This window comes from Bombina bombina, chromosome 3 (genome assembly GCF_027579735.1).
Source record: "Bombina bombina isolate aBomBom1 chromosome 3, aBomBom1.pri, whole genome shotgun sequence".
In the NCBI taxonomy this organism is placed as follows: domain Eukaryota; kingdom Metazoa; phylum Chordata; class Amphibia; order Anura; family Bombinatoridae; genus Bombina; species Bombina bombina.
Window position 1 is genome coordinate 439893044 of NC_069501.1, and position 25036 is coordinate 439918079.

A 25036-nucleotide genomic window follows, 5' to 3' on the forward strand; every position below is an offset into this window, starting at 1 on the left:
TAACTGTATGGCAAATACTATTTAAAGAACTCCACTACTTGCACATTATCGGCTTAGTGTACCCTAGACTTAGCTCACCATCGGCTTAGCACTTGATCGATATCCAATATGATATTTACAATGCACTTTCCAAAAGGAGTTTATTATGTGCGGGATTTAGTGCACCTTTGCTATCCAACATGCAGATATTAGCGGAGTGTTAAAAAAACGTTGGACTCGTAATATAGGTACAAAAATAGGTGCACTATTGACTGTGTTTGAGTGTTGTTAACTCACAACAGTGCAAATCTTTTTGTGCTCCACTTGTAATCTAGGCCTTTATGTGAAGCACGCTTTTTGTTTTATGTTCCTTTAAAGGGACTCTCATTCAAAATACAATTTTATGATTCATGTAGAGGATGCAGTTTTAAGACACTTTCCAATTTACTTCCATTATCAAATTTTGCACAGTCTTTTTATATTCTCACTTTCTGGGGAACTAGATCCTACTGAGCATGTGCACAAGCGTACAGGGTATATGTATACTAGTCTGTGATTGGCTGATGTCTGTCACATGGTACAGGGGGCCAGGAAATGGGAGAAAAATAAATTTGTCAGAACAAAAATCTACTGCTTATTTGAAATACAAAGTGCTATTGCATTTACTTTTTAATATGTACTTGTTAATTATGCAATTCTACTGCATTGAGTGGTCCTTTAACAAATCTGTTGAATTTTTTATACAGATCTTTACATCTTTATAAAGTATTCAAAACTTTAAATGTAATCACCATTTTAATAGAAGACAATGCAGAAGTAATACAGAAGCAGGCTTGCTTTAAAAAAAGTGAAGCATTCTACAGATGGTTGTTAATTTGAAAATCTTTTTTTTAATTGTATTTAAATGTTGCTTTTTATAGCCTATTTTACCATGTGTTTTGTTTAAAGTAGAATAAGTTTTAGTTAACGTTTTAAGAGATTTTAAGAGTGCTGTACCAATAATCATTATGAGTACAAGAAACTGTACAAAGCAAATGTTAGTAAACTGATACCTTGGGGTAGATTTATCAAACCCCGGGCGGACATGATTCCCTATAGCGAATCATGACCGCTCTGCATCGCTAAATGCCGACAGCATACACTGTCGGCATTTAACATTGCACAAGAAATGCTTGAGCAATGCCGCCACCTGCACATTTGCGGCCAATCGGCCGCTAGCAGGGTGGTGTCAATCATCCTGATCGTATCGGATTCAGTTAAGGAGCAGCGGAAGGCTTGTTCGGAAAAAGCAGCATCCACTGCTTAGTAAATTTACCCCATGGTCTATAAAATAAAATGAAACTTACAAGGAAAGACTTTGTGACCTTAATATGACTAACTTAAAGAAGGGAAAGGAGAGAGATAATATAGTAGAAGTTTTCATGTATATTAAGGGATTTATTAAAGCTGACAAAGGATTTTTCACAAAAAGAGCAAAACCAGAACAAGAGGTCATGATCTTAAGTTAGAGCGTTGTAGCTTTATGGATATTTTCTGGAAGTATTTCATTAACATAAGGGTGGTTGATTAATGGAATAGACTTTCAATACCTTTGTTGTTTTTACTTTGTTTCCGGTACTACAGCTCCATCCAGATAGATCTGGTAGAACTTTACAGTCTTCCCCTTCTAAACATGGCTGCATCTGACACCACCATTTCTGGATAACTATAGAAGCTGTAACAGAGGAAGAGAGAAAAAAGGATCAATGTGTATACATGTAGTACACAAAATAAATTATTTAATTGTATAAGACACTTTCAACTAACTCTAGAAAATATACAAACTTGTACCTCTCAACATTTTCTAGAAGTCTTACAAGGAGATGAGGACGACTTGTAGCACACTGCTGTTTTGTGAGTAGAGCTGTGATAGAGTACATTGGCTGGATTGTGTAGGCCATTGGGTAGGGTCGTGTCACGGACCTTTTTTGGTTTCACTTTAGCTTTTAGATGCAAGCTCTGCAAACTATTCAAGTGTACTGTACACACGTATTCTTAAAGGAACATGGAAGTCAAAATTAAACTTTCATTATTCAGATAAAGTACGCAATAAAAAAAAAAAAAAAAAAAGGAGAAAACTTACCAATTTATTTTTCTTATGAACTGTACCAGTTTCTCTTGGTAGCCTTTGTTGAAATATGGCTTCTTTCAACGAGAACATACCAAGGTAGGCTAATAAGCACTATGGGGCCGATTTATTAAGCTGCTAATGCAGCTGTTTCCACGTGAGCCTTCAGGCTCACCAGAAACATAAGTTAAAAAGCAACGGTCATAAGACCGCTGCTCCTTAACTCATCCGCCTCCTCAGAGGTATCGGACAGCAATCATCCCGATCAGATACGATTGGGATGATTGACACCCCCGCTAGCGGTCCATTGGCTGTGAATGTGCAGGGGGTGGCATTGCAAAAGCATTTCACTAGAAATGCTTATGCAATGTTGTCGGGCGAACATGATCTGCTACAGCGGATCATGTCCGTCCGACATTTATTAAATCTACCCCTTTATGTCAGTTGTGTCTGCAATATTATTTAATACATATATACTGCTGAGCCAATCTCTCATTGAAATGAATTATGTTTCAATGAAGAATACCTCCCCACTAACTCAGAGGTTGTTCGTGGTGATTGACAGGCTCTGCTCTGGCATGGTTGGTTGCACAAGAGCATGGGGCATGCATTGCACAGTGTCCATTTCCAATTCACTTTAAAGGCAGACAGGTTCCCAAGTTGGGAGCCTTGTCCATCTGCAATTTAGTACATGGGGAGCCAAATAGTTAAATTCCTTAATAAATTGTAGGCTCTCTCTAAAGGCATAATGACTAAAAGCTCACCAGCATTGAGAGAAATCACAAAATCTTTGGGATTTATTTTTTACCCCTTTTATTGTAATGTATGTGTCCCTCCATTACAAACAGGACCATGAAAGCTAGGTAAAGCTCTCAAATATGTGTCCTCACAGCACTGATGAGACTTCTTAGATCATCTTGCCTGAATGGAGCGCTTTAGATCAGATTTAGGCAATAAATCATGACATTTTAATTATGTCTTCCATGTTCCTTTAAGGAATTTGAACACACTAATAAGACACACATTTATTGGGGCAAAATATTTTTTTAGGATGAAGAGAAAACATGCACATTATTTTCTTCAGATAAATACTTCCATCCTCCATGTTATTAAAACAATTATCATGTAGAAATTAAATATTTATTTTCTTTCATGTAATTGGCAAGAGTCCATGAGCTAGTGACGTATGTGATATACAATCCTACCAGGAGGGGCAAAGTTTCCCAAACCTCAAAATGCCTATAAATACACCCCTCACCACACCCACAGTTCAGTTTTACAAACTTTGCCTCCTATGGAGGTGGTGAAGTAAGTTTGTGCTAAGATTTCTACGTTGATATGCGCTTCTCAGCATTTTTGAAGCCCGATTCCTCTCAGAGTACAGTGAATGTCAGAGGGATGTGAAGGGAGTATCACCTATTGAATGCAATGGTTTTCCTCACAGGGATCTATTTCATAGGTTCTCTGTTATCGGTCATAGAGATTCATCTCCTACCTCCCTTTTCAGATCGACGATATACTCTCATATTCCATTACCTCTACCGATAACCGTTTCAGTACTGGTTTGGCTATCTGCTATATGTATACGAGTGTCTTTTGGTAAGTATGTTTTCATTACTTAAGACACTCTCAGCTATGGTTTGGCACTTTATGTATTTATATAAAGTTCTAAATATATGTATTGTACTTATATTTGCCATGATTCAGGTTTTCAGTATATTTCCTTTTGCAGACTGTCAGTTTCATATCTGGGAAATGCTTTTTTATGAAAATTTATTTCTTACCTGGGGTATAGTCTCTTTTTCAAATTTACTGTCTTTTAAATTTGCGGGCAGAATTTGGCTCGCGAGGGCGCAAAATGCCAAAGTTTATTGCGTCATTCTTGGCGCAAGATTTTTTTGGCGCGAAGTTACGTTAGTTGATGCAAATTCGTTATTTTCGGCGTCTTAGTTGATGTCAAGTCCTTCACAAGGTTGCGTCATCTATGACGCGAGTGTGTCGTTCTGGACGTTTTTGTCACCAAAAAATATTTTTCTGTTTGTTGTGCGTCATACTTGGCGCCAAATATTTTCATTATTTAAGACCCCACTCTTATCTGCCTCTTGCCATTTTTCTATGTCAGAGGTCTATGCTGTTTGCATTTTTCCCATTCCTGAAACTGCCATATAAGGAAATTGATAATTTTGCTTTATATGTTGTTTTTTTCTCTTACATTTGCAAGATGTCTCAATCTGATCCTGTCTCAGAAATCACTGTTGAAACCCTTCTACCAAAGCTAAGTGCATTTGTTGTAAACTTGTGGAGATTATACCTCCAGCTGTGGTTTGTAATAGTTGTCATGATAAACTTTTACATGCAGAAAATGTATCCATCAGTTCATTACTTGTTGCTGTTCCCTCAATGTCTAATGCACAAGATATAACTGTAAATTTAAAATAATTTATTTCTGATTCTATTCAGAAGGCTTTGTCTGCCATTCCGCCTTCTAATAAATGTAAAAGATCTTTTAAAACTTCTCATAGAGTTGATGAAATTTCAAATGACTGGCAACATACTGATTTATCCTTCTCTGATGAGGATCTATCTGATTCAGAAGTCCCTGCCTCAGAAATTGACACTGACAAATCCCCTTATTTATTTAAAATGGAGCATATTCGTTCTTTATTAAAAGAAGTGTTGATTACATAAGATATGGAGGAAACTAGTCCTCTTGATATTAAAACTAAGAAACGTTTAAATTCTGTTTATAAATTATATTTATAAACCTCCTGTGGTTATTCCAGAGGTTTTTCCAGTTCCTGATGCTATTTCTGATATGATTTCTAAAGAATGGAATATGCCTGGTACTTCTTTTATTCGTTCTTCAAGGTTTAAAAAATTGTATCCTTTGCCAGCAGTTAGATTGGAGTTTTGGGAAAAGATCCCCAAAGTTGATGGGGCTCTCTCTACTCTTGCTAAACGTACTACTATTCCTATGGAAGATAGTACTTCTTTTAAAGATCCTTTAGATAGGAAACTTGAATCTTATCTAAGGAAGGCTTATTTATATTCAGGTCATCTTCTTAGGCCAGCAATTTCTTTGGCTGATGTTGCAGCTGCTTCAACTTTTTGGTTGGAAACTTTAGCGCAACAAGTATCGGATCATGATTTGTCTAGCATTTTTAGGTTGATTCAACATGCTAATAATTTAATTTGTGATGCCATTTTTGATATCATCAAAATTGATGTTAAATATGTGTCTTTAGCTAGAAGAGATTTGTGGCTCAAATCTTGGAATGCTGATATGACTTCTAAATCCAGATTGCTATCTCTTTCTTTCCAATGTAATAAATTATTTGGTTCTCAGTTGGATTCAATAATTTCAACTGTCACTGGGGGGAAGGGCGTTTTTCTGCCTCAGGATAAAATACCTAAGGGTAAATCTAAAGCTTCTAACAATTTTCGTTCCTTTCTACAAAATAAGGAACAGAAACCTAATCCTTCCTCAAAGGAATCCGTGTCCAATTGGAAGCCTTCTTCAAATTGGAATAAATCCAAGCCATTTAAGAGATTAAAGCCAGCCCCCAAGTCCGCATGAAGGTGTGACCCTTATTCCAGCTCAGCTGGTAGGGGGCAGAATAATTTTTTTCAAAGATATTTGGATCAATTCGGTCCAAAATCATTGGATTCAGAGTATTGTCTCTCAGGGGTACAGAAAAAGATTCAGAGTAAGACCACCTGTGAGAAGATTTTTTCCCTCACGCATTCCAGCAAACCCAGTAAAAGCTCAGGCTTTCCTGAAGTGTGTTTCAGACCTGGAGTTATCAGGGGTAATAATCCCAGTTCTGTTTCAGGAAAAGGGTCTGGTGTTTTATTCAAATCTATTCATTGTCCCAAAGAAAGAAAATTCCTTCAGACCAGTTTTGGATCTAAAGATTTTCAATCGATATGTAAGAGTGCCAACTTTCAAAATGGTGACTATAAGGACTATTCTGCCTTTTGTTCAGCAAGGGCATTATATGTCCACAATAGACTTACAGGATGCATATCATCCGGATCACTATCAGTTCCTGAGATTCTCTTTTCTAGACAAGCATTACCAATTTGTTGCCTTTCCTTTTGGCCTAGCGACAGCTCCAAGAATCTTTTCAAAGGTTCTCGGTGCCCTACTCTCTGTAATCAGAGAGCAGGGTATTGCGGTGTTTCCTTATTTGGACGATATCTTGGTACTCGCTCAGTCTTTACGTTCTGCAGAATCTCACACGAATCAACTAGTGTTGTTTCTTCAAAGACATGGTTGGAGGATCAAAAAGTTATTTGATTCCTCAGACAAAGGTAACCTTTTTAGGTTTCCAGATAGATTCAGTGTCCATTACTTTGTCTCTAACAGACAAGAGATGTTTGAAATTGGTTGCAGCCTGTCGGAACTTTCAGTCTCAGTCATTCCCTTCAGTAGCTATGTGCATGGAAGTTTTAGGTCTCATGACTGCAGCATCCGACGCGATCCCCTTTGCTCGTTTTCATATGAGACCTCTCCAGCTTTGTATGCTGAATCAATGGTGCATGGATTATACAATGATATCACAATTAATATCCTTAAATCCCAATGTTCGACTTTCTCTGGCTTGGTGGTTAGATCACCATCGTATAATTCTAGGGGCCTCTTTCGTTTGTCCAACCTGGACTGTGATCACAACAGATGCAAGTCTTTCAGGTTGGGGAGCTGTTTGGGGATCTCTGACAGCACAAGGGGTTTGGAAATCTCAAGAGGTGAGATTACCAATCAATATTTTGAAACTCTGTGCAATTCTCAGGGCTCTTCAGTTTTGGCCTCTGTTGAGGAGAGAACCGTTCATTTGTTTTCAAACAGACAATATCACAACTGTGGCATATGTCAATAGTCAGGGTGGGACTCACAGTCCTCAAGCTATGAAAGAAGTATCTTGGATACTTGTTTGGGTGGAATCCAGCTCCTGTCTAATTTCTGCAGTTCATATCCCAGGTATAGACAATTGGGAAGCGGATTATCTCAGTCGTCAGATTTTACATCTGGGAGAATGGTCTCTCCACCCAGATGTGTTTTCTCAAATTGTTCAGATGTGGGGGCTTCCAGAAATAGATCTGATGGCATCTCATCTAAAAAAAAAAACTTCCCAGGTACCTTTCCAGGTCCAGGGATCCTCATGCGGAAGCAGTGGATGCATTGACACTTCCGTGGTGTTATCAACCTGCTTATATTTTCCCGCCTCTAGTTCTTCTTCCAAGAGTGATCTCCAAAATCATCATCGAGCCATTGTTTGTGCTGCTGGTGGCTCCAGCATGGTCTCTAAGGTTTTGGTATGCGGATCTTGTTCGGATGTCCATTTGCCAACCTTTGCCATTTCCATTAATGCTAGACCTTCTATCTCAAGGTCCGTTTTTCCATCAGGATCTCAAATCATTAAATTTGAAGCAATGGAAATTGAATGCTTAGTGCTTAGTCATAGAGGTTTCCCTGACTCAGTGATTAACTATTTACAGGAGGCATTTAGACAGTTATTGGATGTCACAGTGTATGAGAAACTCAGGAACAATCCTGTGTTTGTGTACAAATCACAATTGAAAAGTATTTTAGAAAGTGCACTACATGATGGTGTCATCACACAGGCTAATTTCGACTTCCTCTACACTGAGCATCCAATTACAGCAATTTTTCACTACTTACCCAAACTTCACAAGCATGATACCAATCCACCTGGTAGACCCATCGTGGCTGGAATTGGCTCATTGAATGAGCCTCTTTCTGAGTTGATAGATGGGTATTTACAACCCTTTGTTTTGGGTCTTATGAGTTACATTAGAGACACATCTGATGTTATTACACAGATAGAAAGTGTGGTTTGGCAAGAAGAATTTATTTTTGTGACCATTGATGTTGTCTCACTGTATACCTGTATACCCCATGACAAAGGAAGTTTGGCAATTGAGTTTTTTCTGGACACATCAGACTATGATGATGCTGTTAAGCGGTTCATCAGGGTTTCTCTGGACTACCTTCTAACGCATAATTTTTTTATGTTTGAGGGGGAATTCTATCTCCAGAGACGTGGGACAGCAATGGGGGCTAAGTTTGCCCCCTCCTATGCCAACCTCTACTTGGGTTGGTGGGAGCTGTCCCACGTCTATGGTGATGGGAACCCATACAGAGAGTACATACAATTTTACGGTCGCTACATCGACGATATTTTGTTGATTTGGAAGGGTCCGGGGAACCTTCTTGAACCGTTTCTGAACTATTTACAAGACAATTCTTTAAATCTCAAATTTACCATGGAGCACAGTAAAACCTCAATTCCATTTTTGGATATTGAGTTACATCCCAATAGAGAAAGTTCATGTATAGAGATTGAATTGTTTCGCAAAGTGACAGCTGGAAACACTATCCTAAATGCTAGATCATGTCATCCTAGACATACCTTTTCATCTATCCCTAAAAGTCAATACATTAGGGTAAAACGTAACTGTACCACTAATCAGAGTTACTCAAAACATTGTAATGATTTAACTGACAGATTGGTCCATAGAGGGTATTCAAGGCAAGCTCTTGATACTATTAAGAGTGAAGTTGATCTTCTAGATAGAAAGGATCTCTTTCTGTCTAGTGGAAACAAGGATGTTGATAAATTTAACAAACCAAAATTCATCACTTCTTATAGTGTTGAATATGGTCGAATTTGCAACATTATACGTAAGGCTCTTCCAATTTTGGCTACTGACGACAGTCTGGCAGGCATTATTAAGCAAGGTATTTGCTTTGTATCACGCAAAGCTCATACTTTGGGCAACTTACTGTCACCCTCAATGCTGCCACGGACACAGTTTAACAAAAATTGGCTTTCTATTAAGCCAGGATTCTTTAAGTGTGGGAGCAGAAAATGTAAATCCTGCTCCTATGCTTCTTTTGGTACAGATTTTGTATCTACCAAGAATCAAAAACACTTTGAAATTCGGGAGCATATGACTTGCAACTCTTGCTACGTCATATATCTTTTGACCTGCAGGGGCTGTTTCAGGCAGTATGTAGGACAAACGACACGTGCTCTTAAAGATCGTTTTCTTGAGCACTTACGTTCAATTGAAGATTCTGAGTCCACAACTCCCATCTCCCTGCATTTCAAACAACATCACAATTCTGACAGCTCCCTGCTGACATTCCAAGCGATCCAACTGATTCCAAGGCACCCAAGGGGTGGTAATAGAGGTATAACTCTCAGTAAAAGAGAAGTTTATTGGATTTTTCAGTTGGATACTAGAATGCCAGATGGGTTAAATTCAGAATGGGATGTGAAGTTATATGTAGATCAATAAGTCACTATTTCTTTCCTCTTTTTGCATTGTTTTTTTAAAACAATGTCTCTTTACATCCACAGCATTATTGCATATATTCGATATATTCCTAATTAAATATTTTTTTCACTGGTCAAGTATAATTGAATTTGTATATAGTGATGTTAGTTCACTTATGTGATTACTTACGTGTTTAACTTGGTCAGTTAATGTATATTAAACATTTTGTTTTTTAATTTCTCCTTTTTTCTTTTCCTTTTCCCCCTTCACTTTGCCCTCTGCACACTGCTTTTGTAACGGATTGGCTTTTGATTGGACAGCCATTTATTGGGAGTGTCCGGCTAAAGGGTTTATAAAGCAGTGTGTTGTGGGTATTAAGTATGGTCACTGAGGAAAAATATGTTTATGACATAGGAAACGCGTCTGACCTAATTTTTCCTGCTTTATTTTGCCTGTCATTTACCACTTAAGCCTTTTCTACCTGTTTTGGCTATGTATGGACATTTACCTATCATATTGAGCATTTGTTTGAGCTAAACAATAAACAGGTATTCCACTGCTTACCATCGTTTGTTTTTCTCAGCTTTACTGGGTGCGCTGATTGTTGGTGTTGTTCTATTAATTGAGCGTGGATGGAAGCGCTCTTTTCTCCGCACCAGGACAGCTGAGTATTCTGTGAATACGTCACCACTACGTCACGGGGGTGTGTCTGACTACGTGAAGTGCACTGATCGTCGGGGACTTTACTCACAACCAGTGTTTGAATGTTTGAGCGCTTCCCGGTTGTTGCATTCATTAATACTATGTTGCAGGCTCGTAAATCTGTTTCTAGAAAGATTTATTATCGAGTTTGGAAGACCTACATTTCATGGTGTTCTTCTCATAAATTCTCTTGGCATTCTTTTAGAATTCCTAGGATTTTACAGTTTCTTCAGGATGGTTTGGATAAAGGTTTGTCTGCAAGTTCCCTGAAAGGACAAATCTCTCCTCTTTCTATTTTATTCCACAGAAAAATTGCTAAGCTTCCTGATATTCACTGTTTTGTACAGGCTTTGGTTCGTAGCAAGCCTGTCTTTAAATCAATCTCTCCTCCTTGGAGTCTTAATTTGGTTTTGAAGGCTTTACAGGCTCCTCCATTTGAGCCTATGCATTCTTTGGACATTAAACTACTTTCTTGGAAAGTGTTGTTCCTTTTTGCCATCTCTTCTGCTAGAAGAGTTTCTGAATTATCTGCTCTCTCTTGTGAATCTCCTTTTCTGATTTTTCATCAGGATAAGGCAGTTTTGCGGACTTCATTTAAATTCTTACCTAAGGTTGTGAATTCTAACAAAATTAATAGAGAAATTGTTGTCTTTTCTTTGTGTCCTAATCCTAAGAATTATTTGGAGAGATCTTTACATTCTTTGGATGTAGTGAGAGCTCTGAAATATTATGTTGTAGCTACTTAAGATTTCAGGAAGACTTCTAGTCTATTTGTTATATTTTCTGGTTCCAGGAAAGGTCAGAAGGCTTCTGCCATTTCTTTGGCACCATGGTTAAAGATTTTGATTCATCAAGCTTATTTGGAGTCGGGTAAAGCCCCGCCTCAGAGAATTACAGCTCATTCTACTAGATCAGTTTCCACTTCTTGGGCTTTTAAGAATGAAGCTTCAGTTTTGCAAAGCAGCAACTTGGTCTTCTTTGCATACATTTACTAAATTCTACCATTTTGATGTATTTGCTTCTTCGAAAGCAGTTTTTGGTAGGAAAGGTCTTCAGGCAGCTGTTTCAGTGTGATTCTTCTGCTTATGATTTAAGTTTTTCCTTTTATTTTTGAGAATAAACTTATCTTTGGGTTGTGGATAATTTTTTTTCAGAGAAATGGCTGTTTTTATTTTGTCCCTCCCTCTCTAGTGACTCTTGTGTGGAGTTCCATATCTTGGGTATTGCTATCCCATACGTCACTAGCTCATGGACTCTTGACAATTACATTAAAGAAAACATAACTTATGACTTACCTGATAAATTCATTTCTTTCATATTGGCAAGAGTCCATGGGACCCACTACCATTTTTATGGTGGTTATGATTTTTTTGTATAAAGCACAATTATTTCCAAATTCCTTTGTTGATGCTTTTTACTCCTTTCTTTATCACCCCACTTCTTGGCTATTCGTTAAACTAAATTTATAGGCATTTTGAGGTTTGGAAAACTTTGCCTCTTCTGGTAGGATTGTATATCCCATACGTCACTACCTCATGGACTCTTGCCAATATGAAAGAAATGAATTTATCAGGTAAGTTCTTACATAAATTATGTTATTTTTGTGAAATATTATAAATAGTTATATACTGCAATAGAACTACAGTATGACTCTTAATTCTTGCACTACATTTAATTAAATATTATTTTTCCTGAAGAAAAATGGTTTGACCTATAAACAACATTTTAGTGTGCAGATATACTGGTATACAGAATTCAGTAAAATGCAAGTTTATGTAAGATTACATTTATTACCTTTTATTTGAGGAAATTTAGACCCTTGTTTTCAACCTGTGGTACATGCCCCATGGGCGTACCTGAAGCATTGGTAAGGGGTACTCCAGCACTTGTTTTTTCACTATCTTTTGCCCTAATTTAACTCAAGGAAACATTCAGGGCCAGATTTCAAGTGAAGCAGTATTTTCTGCTAGCACTAATTGCACTAGAGTTAAACTTTTTTGCATTTGCCTTCAATAAAACTGGATTTTAAAATAAATTCCTCAAAACAGAAACCTATATCTAATACCATTTTGTCACATGATATGTTTGTTTGACTATTATATTTTTAACCTAGTAATATTTACGTGTTGCATTTAGGGGTACTAACAAAGACTTATGCCTGCAGGGAACTTACTACAAAAAGGTTGAGAAACGTTGCTTTACACAAAAGGTTAAAAGCCCTGCTTGAGAGGGAACTTACAGTGTGTATTGGTTAGAGAATTGTGTGTTTTAGGACAGTCATAAATTATACAAGAAATATATTCATGCCAGGAAAGCTAGTCTTATGAAAAAATTCAGACTATAATACATTTGAATTTTGAGAGCTGGAATTTAATATCAAACAGTACATCCAGCCTTTTACCCGATTAATGATAAAACTTGGATAATTTATTTAGTAATTTTCTAATCAGCTTATTTATTTAGCAATATTCTTTTAAGCTTAATCAAACTCAAAAAGCTTAGAGCACAAGCCTTGGATTTTAACTGGTGAACAGCAAATGACAAATAAAGGCTATGAATTAGTCTTATTTACAATCAATTTAACAACTTTAAAAAGTAATCAGTCAGCATGGGCATGCTGGAATTTGAACCCTGCAACATCCTGTCACATGAGAATCGTACCTCTGAAGTTTTGCTTCAAGGTAGCCTTGTGCTTTTTTTCCTTAAAGGGACAGTCTAGTCAAAAATAAACTTTCCAATGTACTTATATCAACAATTTTGCTTTGTTCTCTTGCTATTCTTAATTGAAAGCTAAACCTAGGAGGTTCATATGCTAATTTCTTAGCCCTTGAAGACGACCTCTTATCTGAATGCGTTTTGACATCTTTTTTACAACTAGAGGGCGTTAGTTCATGTGTGCCATATATATAACATTGTGCTCATGCCTGTGGAGTTATCTAGGAGTCAGCACTGATTGACTAAAATGCAAGTCTATCAAAAGAACTGAAATAAGGGGGCAGTCTGCAGAGGCTTAGCTACAAGGAAATCAAAGAGATAAAAAGTATATTAATATAACTATGTTGGTTGTGCAAAACTGGGGAATGGGAAATAAAGGGATTATCTATCTTTTTAAACAATAAAAATCTGGTGTAGACTGTCCCTTATACAATAAAAATTCCTTATTTGCACTATACAGTATATCATTTTGGATTATTTTTTTTTAATTGAATTTTAGGCAACCTCATTGTTAAACTAAACCAGCTGATAAATTTGTGTTTTAAATTCCAGAACTACATTTTAAAGATAATTTATAAATAGACTTATTTAAGTAAAATTGTGGTCTAAATTATTTTGAAATTAATATCTGCTTAAAGAAAAAAATGTATACCATGCACAGTATATAGTCATTTGTATCTGTGTAACAAATGGATACAATTTTGATATTTAATGCATAATAAAAAACTGCTGTTTGGAAATGTCTGTCAGTCCTAACTGTTAGAGACAAATGCACTGCAAATATTGGGATTGTTTATAAAGCAGTTTTTGTGTTTTGGTTTGGGAAGCAAATAACTGGAAAGCTCTATGCAAGTGCATGAAGGGAATAGTTTAGTCACGGTATATTTTCATCCCTAGTGTCCTTTTGCACCAAGGGCACAATCTACGTTACTTGCTGTCCACTTGAGAAGAAAGTTTGTAGCACACAGACACATCAAATTGTAAAAAGCAAAGCTAGGTTCAATCCCTGATGCACGCACTATAGTCCTTACCATCTACACATGAGGGAGCTGCTCTTGTGGTCCCTGCAACTTGTCCAGGAAAACAGGAACATTTTACTGTTTGCGACCGTTCCTCAATCTTGTTTTTATTGCAACATCTGTGGGCAGCAATTACTTCACAAGTGCCAGGCTCCACATGCACTGTAAAAGAAAGAGAACGCATTTGTGGCAGCATGCATACGAGCATCAAGCACAGCTACAACATTGTAATTGAAAATACTCTTTTTGAACAATTTTGGGTCAAGCTGACAAGATGGCAGATACATCCATGCTTACTTGATTTTGATTGAACAGAAGTTAGATTAAAGGCATTTCAGCAGGTGTTTACTGTCCCTTTAACACATAAATATACATGTATATAAGCATATGTATAAGCATATACAGTATATTCACACATTTCTCCATAGATCGCAAAGTAAAGGTACTTTTCAGTGCTGTTTTTTTCTAACACCCCACACGCACCAACTTTAACCCCTAAAAACGGCTTTGTGCAGTTATTTTTTACTTTAATTAAAAACTACAATACACTTTATTTTGGGGGAAATTAGGGGATATTTTAAAAATAAACCACAGATCTGATCGCTGGTTAATTTTTGGAGCATTAATTGCTACCGCTCGAGGTAGCAATAACTAGTCACTGTAATCACTGGTTATTTATCGCGCGTCTGTAAACAGGCAAATTTGCCCGTTTACGGGCACGCGATAAATTAGCACTCCTCTTGTAATCTACCCCTTTATGATGGAGATAAAAGAATGTATTTGATTTTAAAATACAGTAACTGACCTTAGAGCAGTTATCTTCTATAGAAAATTAAAGGGATAGGAAAGTCAAAATTAAACTTACATGATTCAGATAGAGCATGCAATTTTAAGACACTTTTAAAGGGATGCAATTTTAAGCATCTTTCTAATTTACTCCTATTGTCAAATTTTCTTTATTCTCTTGGTATCTATATTTCAAAAGCAAGAATTTAAGTTTAGATGCCGGCCCATTTTTGGTGAACAACCTGGCTTGTCCTTGCTGATTGGACAGCACCAATAAACAAGAGCTGTCCATGGTTCTGAACCACAAATTGGCTGGCTCCTTAGCTTAGATGTCTTCTTTTTCAAATAAAGAAAGCAAGAGAACGAAGAAAAATTGATAATAGGAGTAAATTAGAAAGTTTCTTAAAATTGCTTGCTCTATATGAATCACAAAAGAAAAAAATTGGGTTCAGTGTCTCTTTAAAATCACAAAGAAAAGCAAAATAAGCGCGCAAAACCCTCTAAGTGCAGTATGTAAAAACCAACAGAAATTTATTAGTACAAATGCACAACCCCCCCCTAAAACCCTCAAACGATATGCGGTATGTTCAAACACATAAAACATTGGATTCCTCACAAAGGAATCAAAGGCATCAGCTGTACGATGTATAGCCAGCTTAGATACAGCTGATCGTAGTGACGTCAAAACAGCTGATGCAGTAAAGTGGCGGATATTTTAAAAATTGTTTGTTGTGAACTTTTAACATATGTTTACAAGACACGTTGCTGAACTGACTCCACAAATTACACCGGACATCTTGCCTGGACTGTGGGGAACTTCCAAGATGCTCTGTGGCTCTGATTCCTTTGTGAGGAATCCAATGTTTTATGTGTTTGAACATACCTCATATCGTTTGAGGGTTTTAAGTGTGAATGTGCATTTGTACTAATGCATTTCTGTTGGTTTTTACATACTGCACTTAGTGGGTTTTGCGCCCTTCTTTTGTTTTTCTTTGTGCATAGCCATATCCAGCATCCAGACCTGTGTTTTCTTGAAGTGGCTGCATTTGTGACCCTCCAACTGACAAGCTCAGAGACTGATTTAAAGAACCACATATCCTTTATTCAACAACCATTTATGGAGCGCTCTTAAATATTGTCTTTGTACTTTTAAAATCACTTCTATGTTTAAATTTGCTTTGTTCTCTTGTTATTCCTTGTGGAAAAAGAATACGCACATATCCTACACTAGTGGGAGCTAGAACAAAGGAGGGCCCAATGGCACCACTGGTTGTAAATAAGGAATATAGTTATTGATACTTTTATATAGTAATTATATTTGGGGGAAGATGAGAAAATCTTCTATCCCACTTATGTCTATAGTATCATTGTTAGGTGCTGTGTACTGGTAAACTTAGAAAAAAATTTGGGGATCAAAATCTCCAAAAAAAATGTACACTTGGTTAGCACTCTAATTCCTTAATCTGGAATTTTTGTCTGAGTTACAAGATTGCGGTTCATATGGATTGAATTTAAAACATAACTTTTATTAAACTATGTATTAAAATAAATGGAATGGACAATACATTTAAAAACCCAGGAATGATTCAACTAATAAAGGAATTCTAAACAGAGTTGTAATTAACCATGTAAATAACTGCTATAATGTCAATAGTACTTATTAATAACTAGACTGGGATTGCAACCGATTCTATGCGTTATCAAGTTCTAATACTAGTGGGAGTAACCCACAAGATTGTTAAAACATTCATATATACAGTAAGTATTCTTAAGACAATATCAGGCTATGTAGTGTGGTGGTTATGGTATCATGAGGTATACCATGTACTTTAATATGGGGTTCAGTGTAATATTGATGCTCATTCAAAATTATCCACAAATGGGTACACTAAGCTGATTATTGGTTGACCCCTATAATGATATTTATGTCTCAATTGTATAAACTTTATAACTGATAACTTTATTCAGTAAGCTGATAGTAGACCCTGAGTTAATAAATTGTTAAACACCTTTATATGGGTGTCATCAGTCTACTAGTGGTTACCGTAAAAATATTCAAGAATCTGGCTGATATCCAAATTGCTATAGTGTCTTTATGGTTCTTTAAGTCTCTGAATTATTCCAAGTTATGGTAGACCATTAAGTATTCAATGCAGCTCTAATAGCACAGCAAGTTGATTGCTGATATGCCTTATTGTGGAACTAGAGATAGTATATCCCTATTCATCTGATATATATAGCTCCTCTGTAAACTAAGCAGCTTAATATAATATAAGTAAACTTAGGCCATGATTATTGATCTATTATACTATCATATCGTCTAAGTAGGTCTCTATTATTAATAATATGGATGTATCTTTTATAAGGAGCCTACGATAAGGTATAGAATGATTTGTATAGGTCAATAAATGTGACTTGTTAATTCAATATTATCAGAGTCACCCACTGCAGCTCCGTTATTTTGCTGCAAATAAGTGTACTTCAGCCACAAATTAGATTAACAAAGCCAAAGCAAAAAGTTGTAAGTTAGTAGTCACTTAATTTCTAGGAGTATCTCAATGACAGCGTGTCAATAAGGATACTAGGTTTTTTCTTTTATGGGAGTTAGTTCATCGCTAATAGAAAGCTGACACAAACAATGATACAATGTCAGTGACTACCAATAGTAATAGTAATAATTTAACCACCTTGAAAACTGATTGTCTGTGGTTTAAATCAGTCTCCCACAGTGGTATCTTATTTCAGTGTGTCTTTGCAGCGTTACTCGCCATAATGTTTGTTAAATAAAAGCCATTAAGTCTGGCTTATTAGTTAAGTATTAACTACAAAGACTAAGTGAGCCATCGGCATACCGCTGCTTTAAATAATTACAAGTAAGTCACCATTTAAATAACAGAATCAACGATTTCCTGAAAATTAAAACTAATGTAACACTAAAAGGAGCCCATTTTACTCCCAACCTCCCCTGACATGTTTCGCCGAGCAATTCGGCTTTATCAAAGGGTTTTACGGAGGTGAAAACTTGGCGGGTATTTCAACCCACTGACTCCGCCTTTCTTTAGCTTGTCATGAATTTTTAGCAAATCCTGAGTGGGGGTGTGTATGTTTACCTTTACCCACGTTAGCGGAGGATGCGTGATCATCCCTGTTATATTTACTTTAGAGAGCATTAGTTTACAGTTGGAATTTGAATATTGGATATATCAGTATGTATACAAATATATCTATTTATGTAAAAGACCATCTTTGTAATGGTGTAAATTGGTGCATTTATATAGTATTCATAGAAAGGTCCAATCATTACAGTGATTATTTAGCATAATCAAGATTATCAGTACCTAGAATAATTGATTTATCTTTTGACTTTGGATACATTTTTTAGGAGAGTGGAATTATGTATCATACTAGAAGGATGCACTAATGTATATACACACAATGTAATATTATTTTAACATATATAATTATTATTGTGCATTAATATACATGTGATGTTGTTTAAAATATTAAAGACAATTAATTTAAACACCTCAATTCAATCTACTGAATATCATTGTAGATACATATATTACTATACATTATGGTAACAATATATTTGACAGCTTTATAGTGTGTAATAAAGAGTGTAATTTTTAAACTTGTGACCATTGTGCTTATATAGTGCTTACAGAATAAATACAATGTGTTATCTTAAAGTGAATTTAATTTTTCTTGAAAGAAAGGAGTCTACTCTGAATAATATGTGTTATAGTTGTATAAACGTGTCAACCTTAGTTAATACAAATGAGCTTTTATTCATTGTGAGTGATAGTGTTGATTATAAACAAAAATTGATTGTTTGTAAACAATATTGTGAGACATGGGGAGAAGGATTTGAAGTGTACAATTGTTATTGTTGTGATAGTGTTTACATATTAGTGGTTCTATTGAAAAATATGATAATTAAGAGTGCCTTGGTTATAAAAAAAAGTTTTTGAATTATTATAAATAATAAATTTAATTTGTTGGTAACAGATTTTATGTAATCATAATATCTAGTTGAATATGTATCTAATATAAGTTATTAAAGGTGACCAATTTAATTTGTTTGTAACAAAATATTTGTAGTATTAATTTCAAGTTGTAGATGTATCTAGTATAACCAGGATGTAGCTACATACTCATCCCAATAGTTCCATATATTTCAACAAAGATCATAGTGGTTTGGTATGCTTGTATTTATTTTAGAAAGAATGTTTGTTTACTTATAGGTATGTAAAGTAATTATTGTGCTCATTCAGTCCTTCTGGTTGAACTGAGTTCATTAAAAAAATCCATCTACTTTCATGTTGTAGAAGATTTTTAGATAAATCCCCTCCTCTTATACCCAAACTGATCTTTTGAATTCCTGCACAGGTAAGTGAGGTGTTTTTCCCTTTATGGTACTTTAGAAAATGATAGGCCACTGACGTAAGATTTTTCTTGTCATGTAGGTCTTTCTCCGCGTTTTTTATATTACAAAGATGTTCTTGTAGGCGGGTTCGCAATTTGCGTGTCGTCATGCCTATATATATTTTTGGGCATCCACATTTAAGCATATAAATTACTCCTGATGAGTTACAACTGATATATGTCTTTATGTCATGAGATTTACCGAATCTATCTTTTATTCTGTGAGTTTTTTTCATATGTTTACAACTACTGCATGTACCACAAGGGTATGAACCTTGTACAGTGGTTTTCTTGATAGTTTTCCTTTTTTCCACAAAATGGCTTGGACTTATCATATCTTTCAGATTTTTGCTTCTTCTGTAGCTTACATCAACTCTATTGCCTAGATGTTGTTTTAGTACAGTATCTGATTGTAAGATTTTCCAATGTTTGTTTATCACATCAATGACTTGTTTACTATTAGAGTTGTATGTCATAATAAGCCTTGTTTTGCCATCAGATTTTTTGCTTTTTGATTGTAATAATTCTTTTCTATTAGTTGAACGGGCTCTTTTTTTGGCCTTTCTAATAGACGTTTTACTGTAACCTCGTGTTTGTAGTCTTTCCTCCAGTTCTTGTGCTCTTTTATTAAACAAAGATTCTTCTGAGCAGTTTCTTTTAGTTCTCAGGAACTCTCCAATTGGAAGTGATTTGATGGTATTTGGTGCATGATCACTTGTGCTAAATAGTAGTGTATTTGTTGCTGTGGATTTTCTGTATAGATCTGTCCCTATCTGGCCATTAGGTTTCTTGAATATTAACAGGTCCAAGAAGGGCACTTCTGTTTGGCTTTTATGATATGTTAGTTTTATATTAAGTTGATTGATGTTTAGTTCTGTTAGGAACTCATCAAGTTTCTCTTTAGTGCCTTCCCAGATGAATAGAATGTCATCTATAAATCTAAGCCAACAGGGGATGAATTTAGTATACATATCATATTTGTCAGAAAATACCGTTGTTTGCTCCCACCAACCTAGGAATAAATTCGCATAGGTTGGTGCGCATGCTGTACCCATTGCTGTTCCTTGGGTTTGAAGGTAGTACCGATTATTGAACACAAAAAAGTTTTTAGTTAGTACAAATTCAAGTAGTTTCAGAATGAACTCATTGTGATTTAGATTTTCTTCTGCAGACATATCTAAGTAGTATTTAACTGCTTGGAGGCCAAGTTTATGGCTTATGCTGGTATATAAAGCCTCTACATCAGCTGTCACTAGCCATGTGTTGTCATTTAACCAGATATCCTGTAGCTGTTGCAAAACTTCTGTGGTGTCTCTGATGTATGAGGGAATTTGTGTCAGAAATTCTCTCAGTCTACTGTCCACATATTTACTGGCTTTTTCTGTTAGATTGTCTATTCCCGATACAATCGGGCATCCAGGTGGATGTTCTTTATTTTTGTGTATTTTGGGTATACAGTAAAACGTCGAGATCTTGGGCATATTAACCGTTAGAAATGTATTTTCCTTTGCAGTAATGACACCATTTACTCTCGCATTCATTATTAGACTTGAATACTTCTCTTTGAACTGTTCAAGTGGACAGTTCCAGAGTTTTTTGTAACAGGTGGTATTTTTTAATTGTTTTTCCACTTCTTGCATATACATTTCATTAGGCCAGATGACTATATTCCCACCTTTGTCTGCTTGGCGAATTACCACATCGTCCCAGTCTTTAATTTCAGCTAAGGCTTGTTTTTCCTTTTTAGATAGATTTGTCTTGGAAGGGTGTATTTTTAATTCTGCAATTTCAGTGCATACCACTTCATTAAAGATCTGTATACATGGTGCATTCGATAATTTTGGTAAATAATTGGATTTGTGATTCAGTTGTTTACGCCAATTTCTAGACATTGTGGATTCATTTTCAGACAATAGGTCTTCTAGATCTTGTAAGGTCTCTCTCTCCTCAGTTGTTAAGTTACTTAGATTCTGATTATCTACTGAATTGTTAGTTGTATTGAATTGTTTCTTGAGCAGTAATTTTCTCAAGAACAAATGGATATCTTTTATAATTTCAAATTTGTTCAGGCTTGTACTAGGGCAGAATGACATGCCTTTAGATAATACTTTTACATGCTCCTCTGAAAGAATTTTTGTAGATAGATTTATAATTTTTAGGTCTTCATTCTCAATTTTGAGAAGGGACTGGGTGTTCTTTTGTAGGGTTTCGTCATTTGTTTTTTGTCTTTGTTGTGTCTGGCTCGAGATACCCTTTTGTTTGCTCCTCCCACCTCTTCTGGTGGGTCTGAATTTAAACTGTCCCCTTCTAAAAAATCTTTCCTTTTGCGTGTATTCATGGTACTAACAGTTTTGATTGGTTTAGATGGACCAGCTACTTCCTCACTTGCTGAATCAATATCTTCTGTATCAGTGTCAGATATATCACTTTCCACTATTTGCACTCTGCTAGGCACATTTTTGGAGCTATGAATATTAAATCTTTTTTTCCATTTGTACACTTTTTTGTTTTGGTAGTCTTCTAAGTCTCGTTTGAATTTGCCTGTTTTAGTTTGTTTAATGTCTATTTCGTATTTGTCCAATTCATGTTGGTACTTTTTGTAAGCAGATTCAAACTCTTTTAGGTTCTCAAATTGTTTTAGTTGTTCATTATGGGTATTTATGATTTCCTCAAGCCTATCGTATTCTGCTTTATCGTGTCTAATTAGAATGTTCATTAATTTGTTAGAACACTCTGATAGGGCATCTTCCCATTCAATGGTGTGATATGGATTTCTAAATTCGAATGCTGGAAATAATTGAATTCTAAGACCACGAGGAATTAATTTCTTTTCTAGGTATTTTTCAAAGAAATGGTGATTCCACCACACTTTGTCTTGTTTATATAGGTTTTTGTGGAGCTCTCGTAGGGTTTTGTCTAATGTATCTGAATTTATTTCATTAGTTTCCACTGGAGATTCACTAAAGACTTCTTCTAGATCTGTTTGTCTTTTTTTCTGTCTTGAAACTCTGTCTGATTCCAATTTGTTTGACATTATTCTGGATTTATTTCAAGTTCAGTGTGCTCTATTGGAAAAAGCCTAGTTTATAGGCTATGAACTAGATAATAGAACAAAGGAGGGCCCAATGGCACCACTGGTTGTAAATAAGGAATATAGTTATTGATACTTTTATATAGTAATTATATTTGGGGGAAGATGAGAAAATCTTCTATCCCACTTATGTCTATAGTATCATTGTTAGGTGCTGTGTACTGGTAAACTTAGAACAAAATTTGGGGATCAAAATCTCCAAAAAAAATTGTACACTTGGTTAGCACTCTAATTCCTTAATCTGGAATTTTTGTCTGAGTTACAAGATTGCGGTTCATATGGATTGAATTTAAAACATAACTTTTATTAAACTATGTATTAAAATAAATGGAATGGACAATACATTTAAAAACCCAGGAATGATTCAACTAATAAACGAATTCTAAACAGAGTTGTAATTAACCATGTAAATAACTGCTATAATGTCAATAGTACTTATTAATAACTAGACTGGGATTGCAACCGATTCTATGCGTTATCAAGTTCTAATACTAGTGGGAGTAACCCACAAGATTGTTAAAACATTCATATATACAGTAAGTATTCTTAAGACAATATCAGGCTATGTAGTGTGGTGGTTATGGTATCATGAGGTATACCATGTACTTTAATATGGGGTTCAGTGTAATATTGATGCTCATTCAAAATTATCCACAAATGGGTACACTAAGCTGATTATTGGTTGACCCCTATAATGATATTTATGTCTCAATTGTATAAACTTTATAACTGATAACTTTATTCAGTAAGCTGATAGTAGACCCTGAGTTAATAAATTGTTAAACACCTTTATATGGGTGTCATCAGTCTACTAGTGGTTACCGTAAAAATATTCAAGAATCTGGCTGATATCCAAATTGCTATAGTGTCTTTATGGTTCTTTAAGTCTCTGAATTATTCCAAGTTATGGTAGACCATTAAGTATTCAATGCAGCTCTAATAGCACAGCAAGTTGATTGCTGATATGCCTTATTGTGGAACTAGAGATAGTATATCCCTATTCATCTGATATATATAGCTCCTCTGTAAACTAAGCAGCTTAATATAATATAAGTAAACTTAGGCCATGATTATTGATCTATTATACTATCATATCGTCTAAGTAGGTCTCTATTATTAATAATATGGATGTATCTTTTATAAGGAGCCTACGATAAGGTATAGAATGATTTGTATAGGTCAATAAATGTGACTTGTTAATTCAATATTATCAGAGTCACCCACTGCAGCTCCGTTATTTTGCTGCAAATAAGTGTACTTCAGCCACAAATTAGATTAACAAAGCCAAAGCAAAAAGTTGTAAGTTAGTAGCCACTTAATTTCTAGGAGTATCTCAATGACAGAGTGTCAATAAGGATACTAGGTTTTTTCTTTTATGGGAGTTAATTCATCGCTAATAGAAAGCTGACACAAACAATGATACAATGTCAGTGACTACCAATAGTAATAGTAATAATTTAACCACCTTGAAAACTGATTGTCTGATGACTCACTTAGTCTTTGTAGTTAATACTTAACTAATAAGCCAGACTTAATGGCTTTTATTTAACAAACATTACGGCGAGTAACGCTGCAAAGACACACTGAAATAAGATACCACTGTGGGAGACTGATTTAAACCACAGACAATCAGTTTTCAAGGTGGTTAAATTATTACTATTACTATTGGTAGTCACTGACATTGTATCATTGTTTGTGTCAGCTTTCTATTAGCGATGAACTAACTCCCATAAAAGAAAAAACCTAGTATCCTTATTGACACGCTGTCATTGAGATACTCCTAGAAATTAAGTGGCTACTAACTTACAACTTTTTGCTTTGGCTTTGTTAATCTAATTTGTGGCTGAAGTACACTTATTTGCAGCAAAATAACGGAGCTGCAGTGGGTGACTCTGATAATATTGAATTAACAAGTCACATTTATTGACCTATACAAATCATTCTATACCTTATCGTAGGCTCCTTATAAAAGATACATCCATATTATTAATAATAGAGACCTACTTAGACGATATGATAGTATAATAGATCAATAATCATGGCCTAAGTTTACTTATATTATATTAAGCTGCTTAGTTTACAGAGGAGCTATATATATCAGATGAATAGGGATATACTATCTCTAGTTCCACAATAAGGCATATCAGCAATCAACTTGCTGTGCTATTAGAGCTGCATTGAATACTTAATGGTCTACCATAACTTGGAAAAATTCAGAGACTTAAAGAACCATAAAGACACTATAGCAATTTGGATATCAGCCAGATTCTTGAATATTTTTACGGTAACCACTAGTAGACTGATGACACCCATATAAAGGTGTTTAACAATTTATTAACTCAGGGTCTACCATCAGCTTACTGAATAAAGTTATCAGTTATAAAGTTTATACAATTGAGACATAAATATCATTATAGGGGTCAACCAATAATCAGCTTAGTGTACCCATTTGTGGATAATTTTGAATGAGCAACAATATTACACTGAACCCCATATTAAAGTACATGGTATACCTCATGATACCATAACCACCACACTACATAGCCTGATATTGTCTTAAGAATACTTACTGTATATATGAATGTTTTAACAATCTTGTGGGTTACTCCCACTAGTATTAGAACTTGATAACGCATAGAATCGGTTGCAATCCCAGTCTAGTTATTAATAAGTACTATTGACATTATAGCAGTTATGTACATGGTTAATTACAACTCTGTTTAGAATTCCTTTATTAGTTGAATCATTCCTGGGTTTTTAAATGTATTGTCCATTCCATTTATTTTAATACATAGTTTAATAAAAGTTATGTTTTAAATTCAATCCATATGAACCGCAATCTTGTAACTCAGACAAAAATTCCAGATTAAGGAATTAGAGTGCTAACCAAGTGTACATTTTTTT

The 25036-nt window shown here is 35.4% G+C and overlaps 1 protein-coding gene across 1 annotated transcript in view; it reads right to left on the minus strand.

Moving 5' to 3' along the window:
- Positions 1–1526: 1526 nt before the first annotated feature.
- TAFA3 (TAFA chemokine like family member 3) overlaps positions 1527–25036 on the minus strand; it is a 247841-nt gene continuing 224331 nt past the window's right edge. Inside the window, exons 2-3 of the mRNA XM_053705318.1 lie at positions 13840–13989; positions 1527–1693 (exon numbers count right to left, since the gene is read on the minus strand). Of these exons, the coding sequence (XP_053561293.1) occupies positions 1527–1693; positions 13840–13989 (317 nt within the window). The remainder of the gene's footprint in view (positions 1694–13839; positions 13990–25036) is intronic.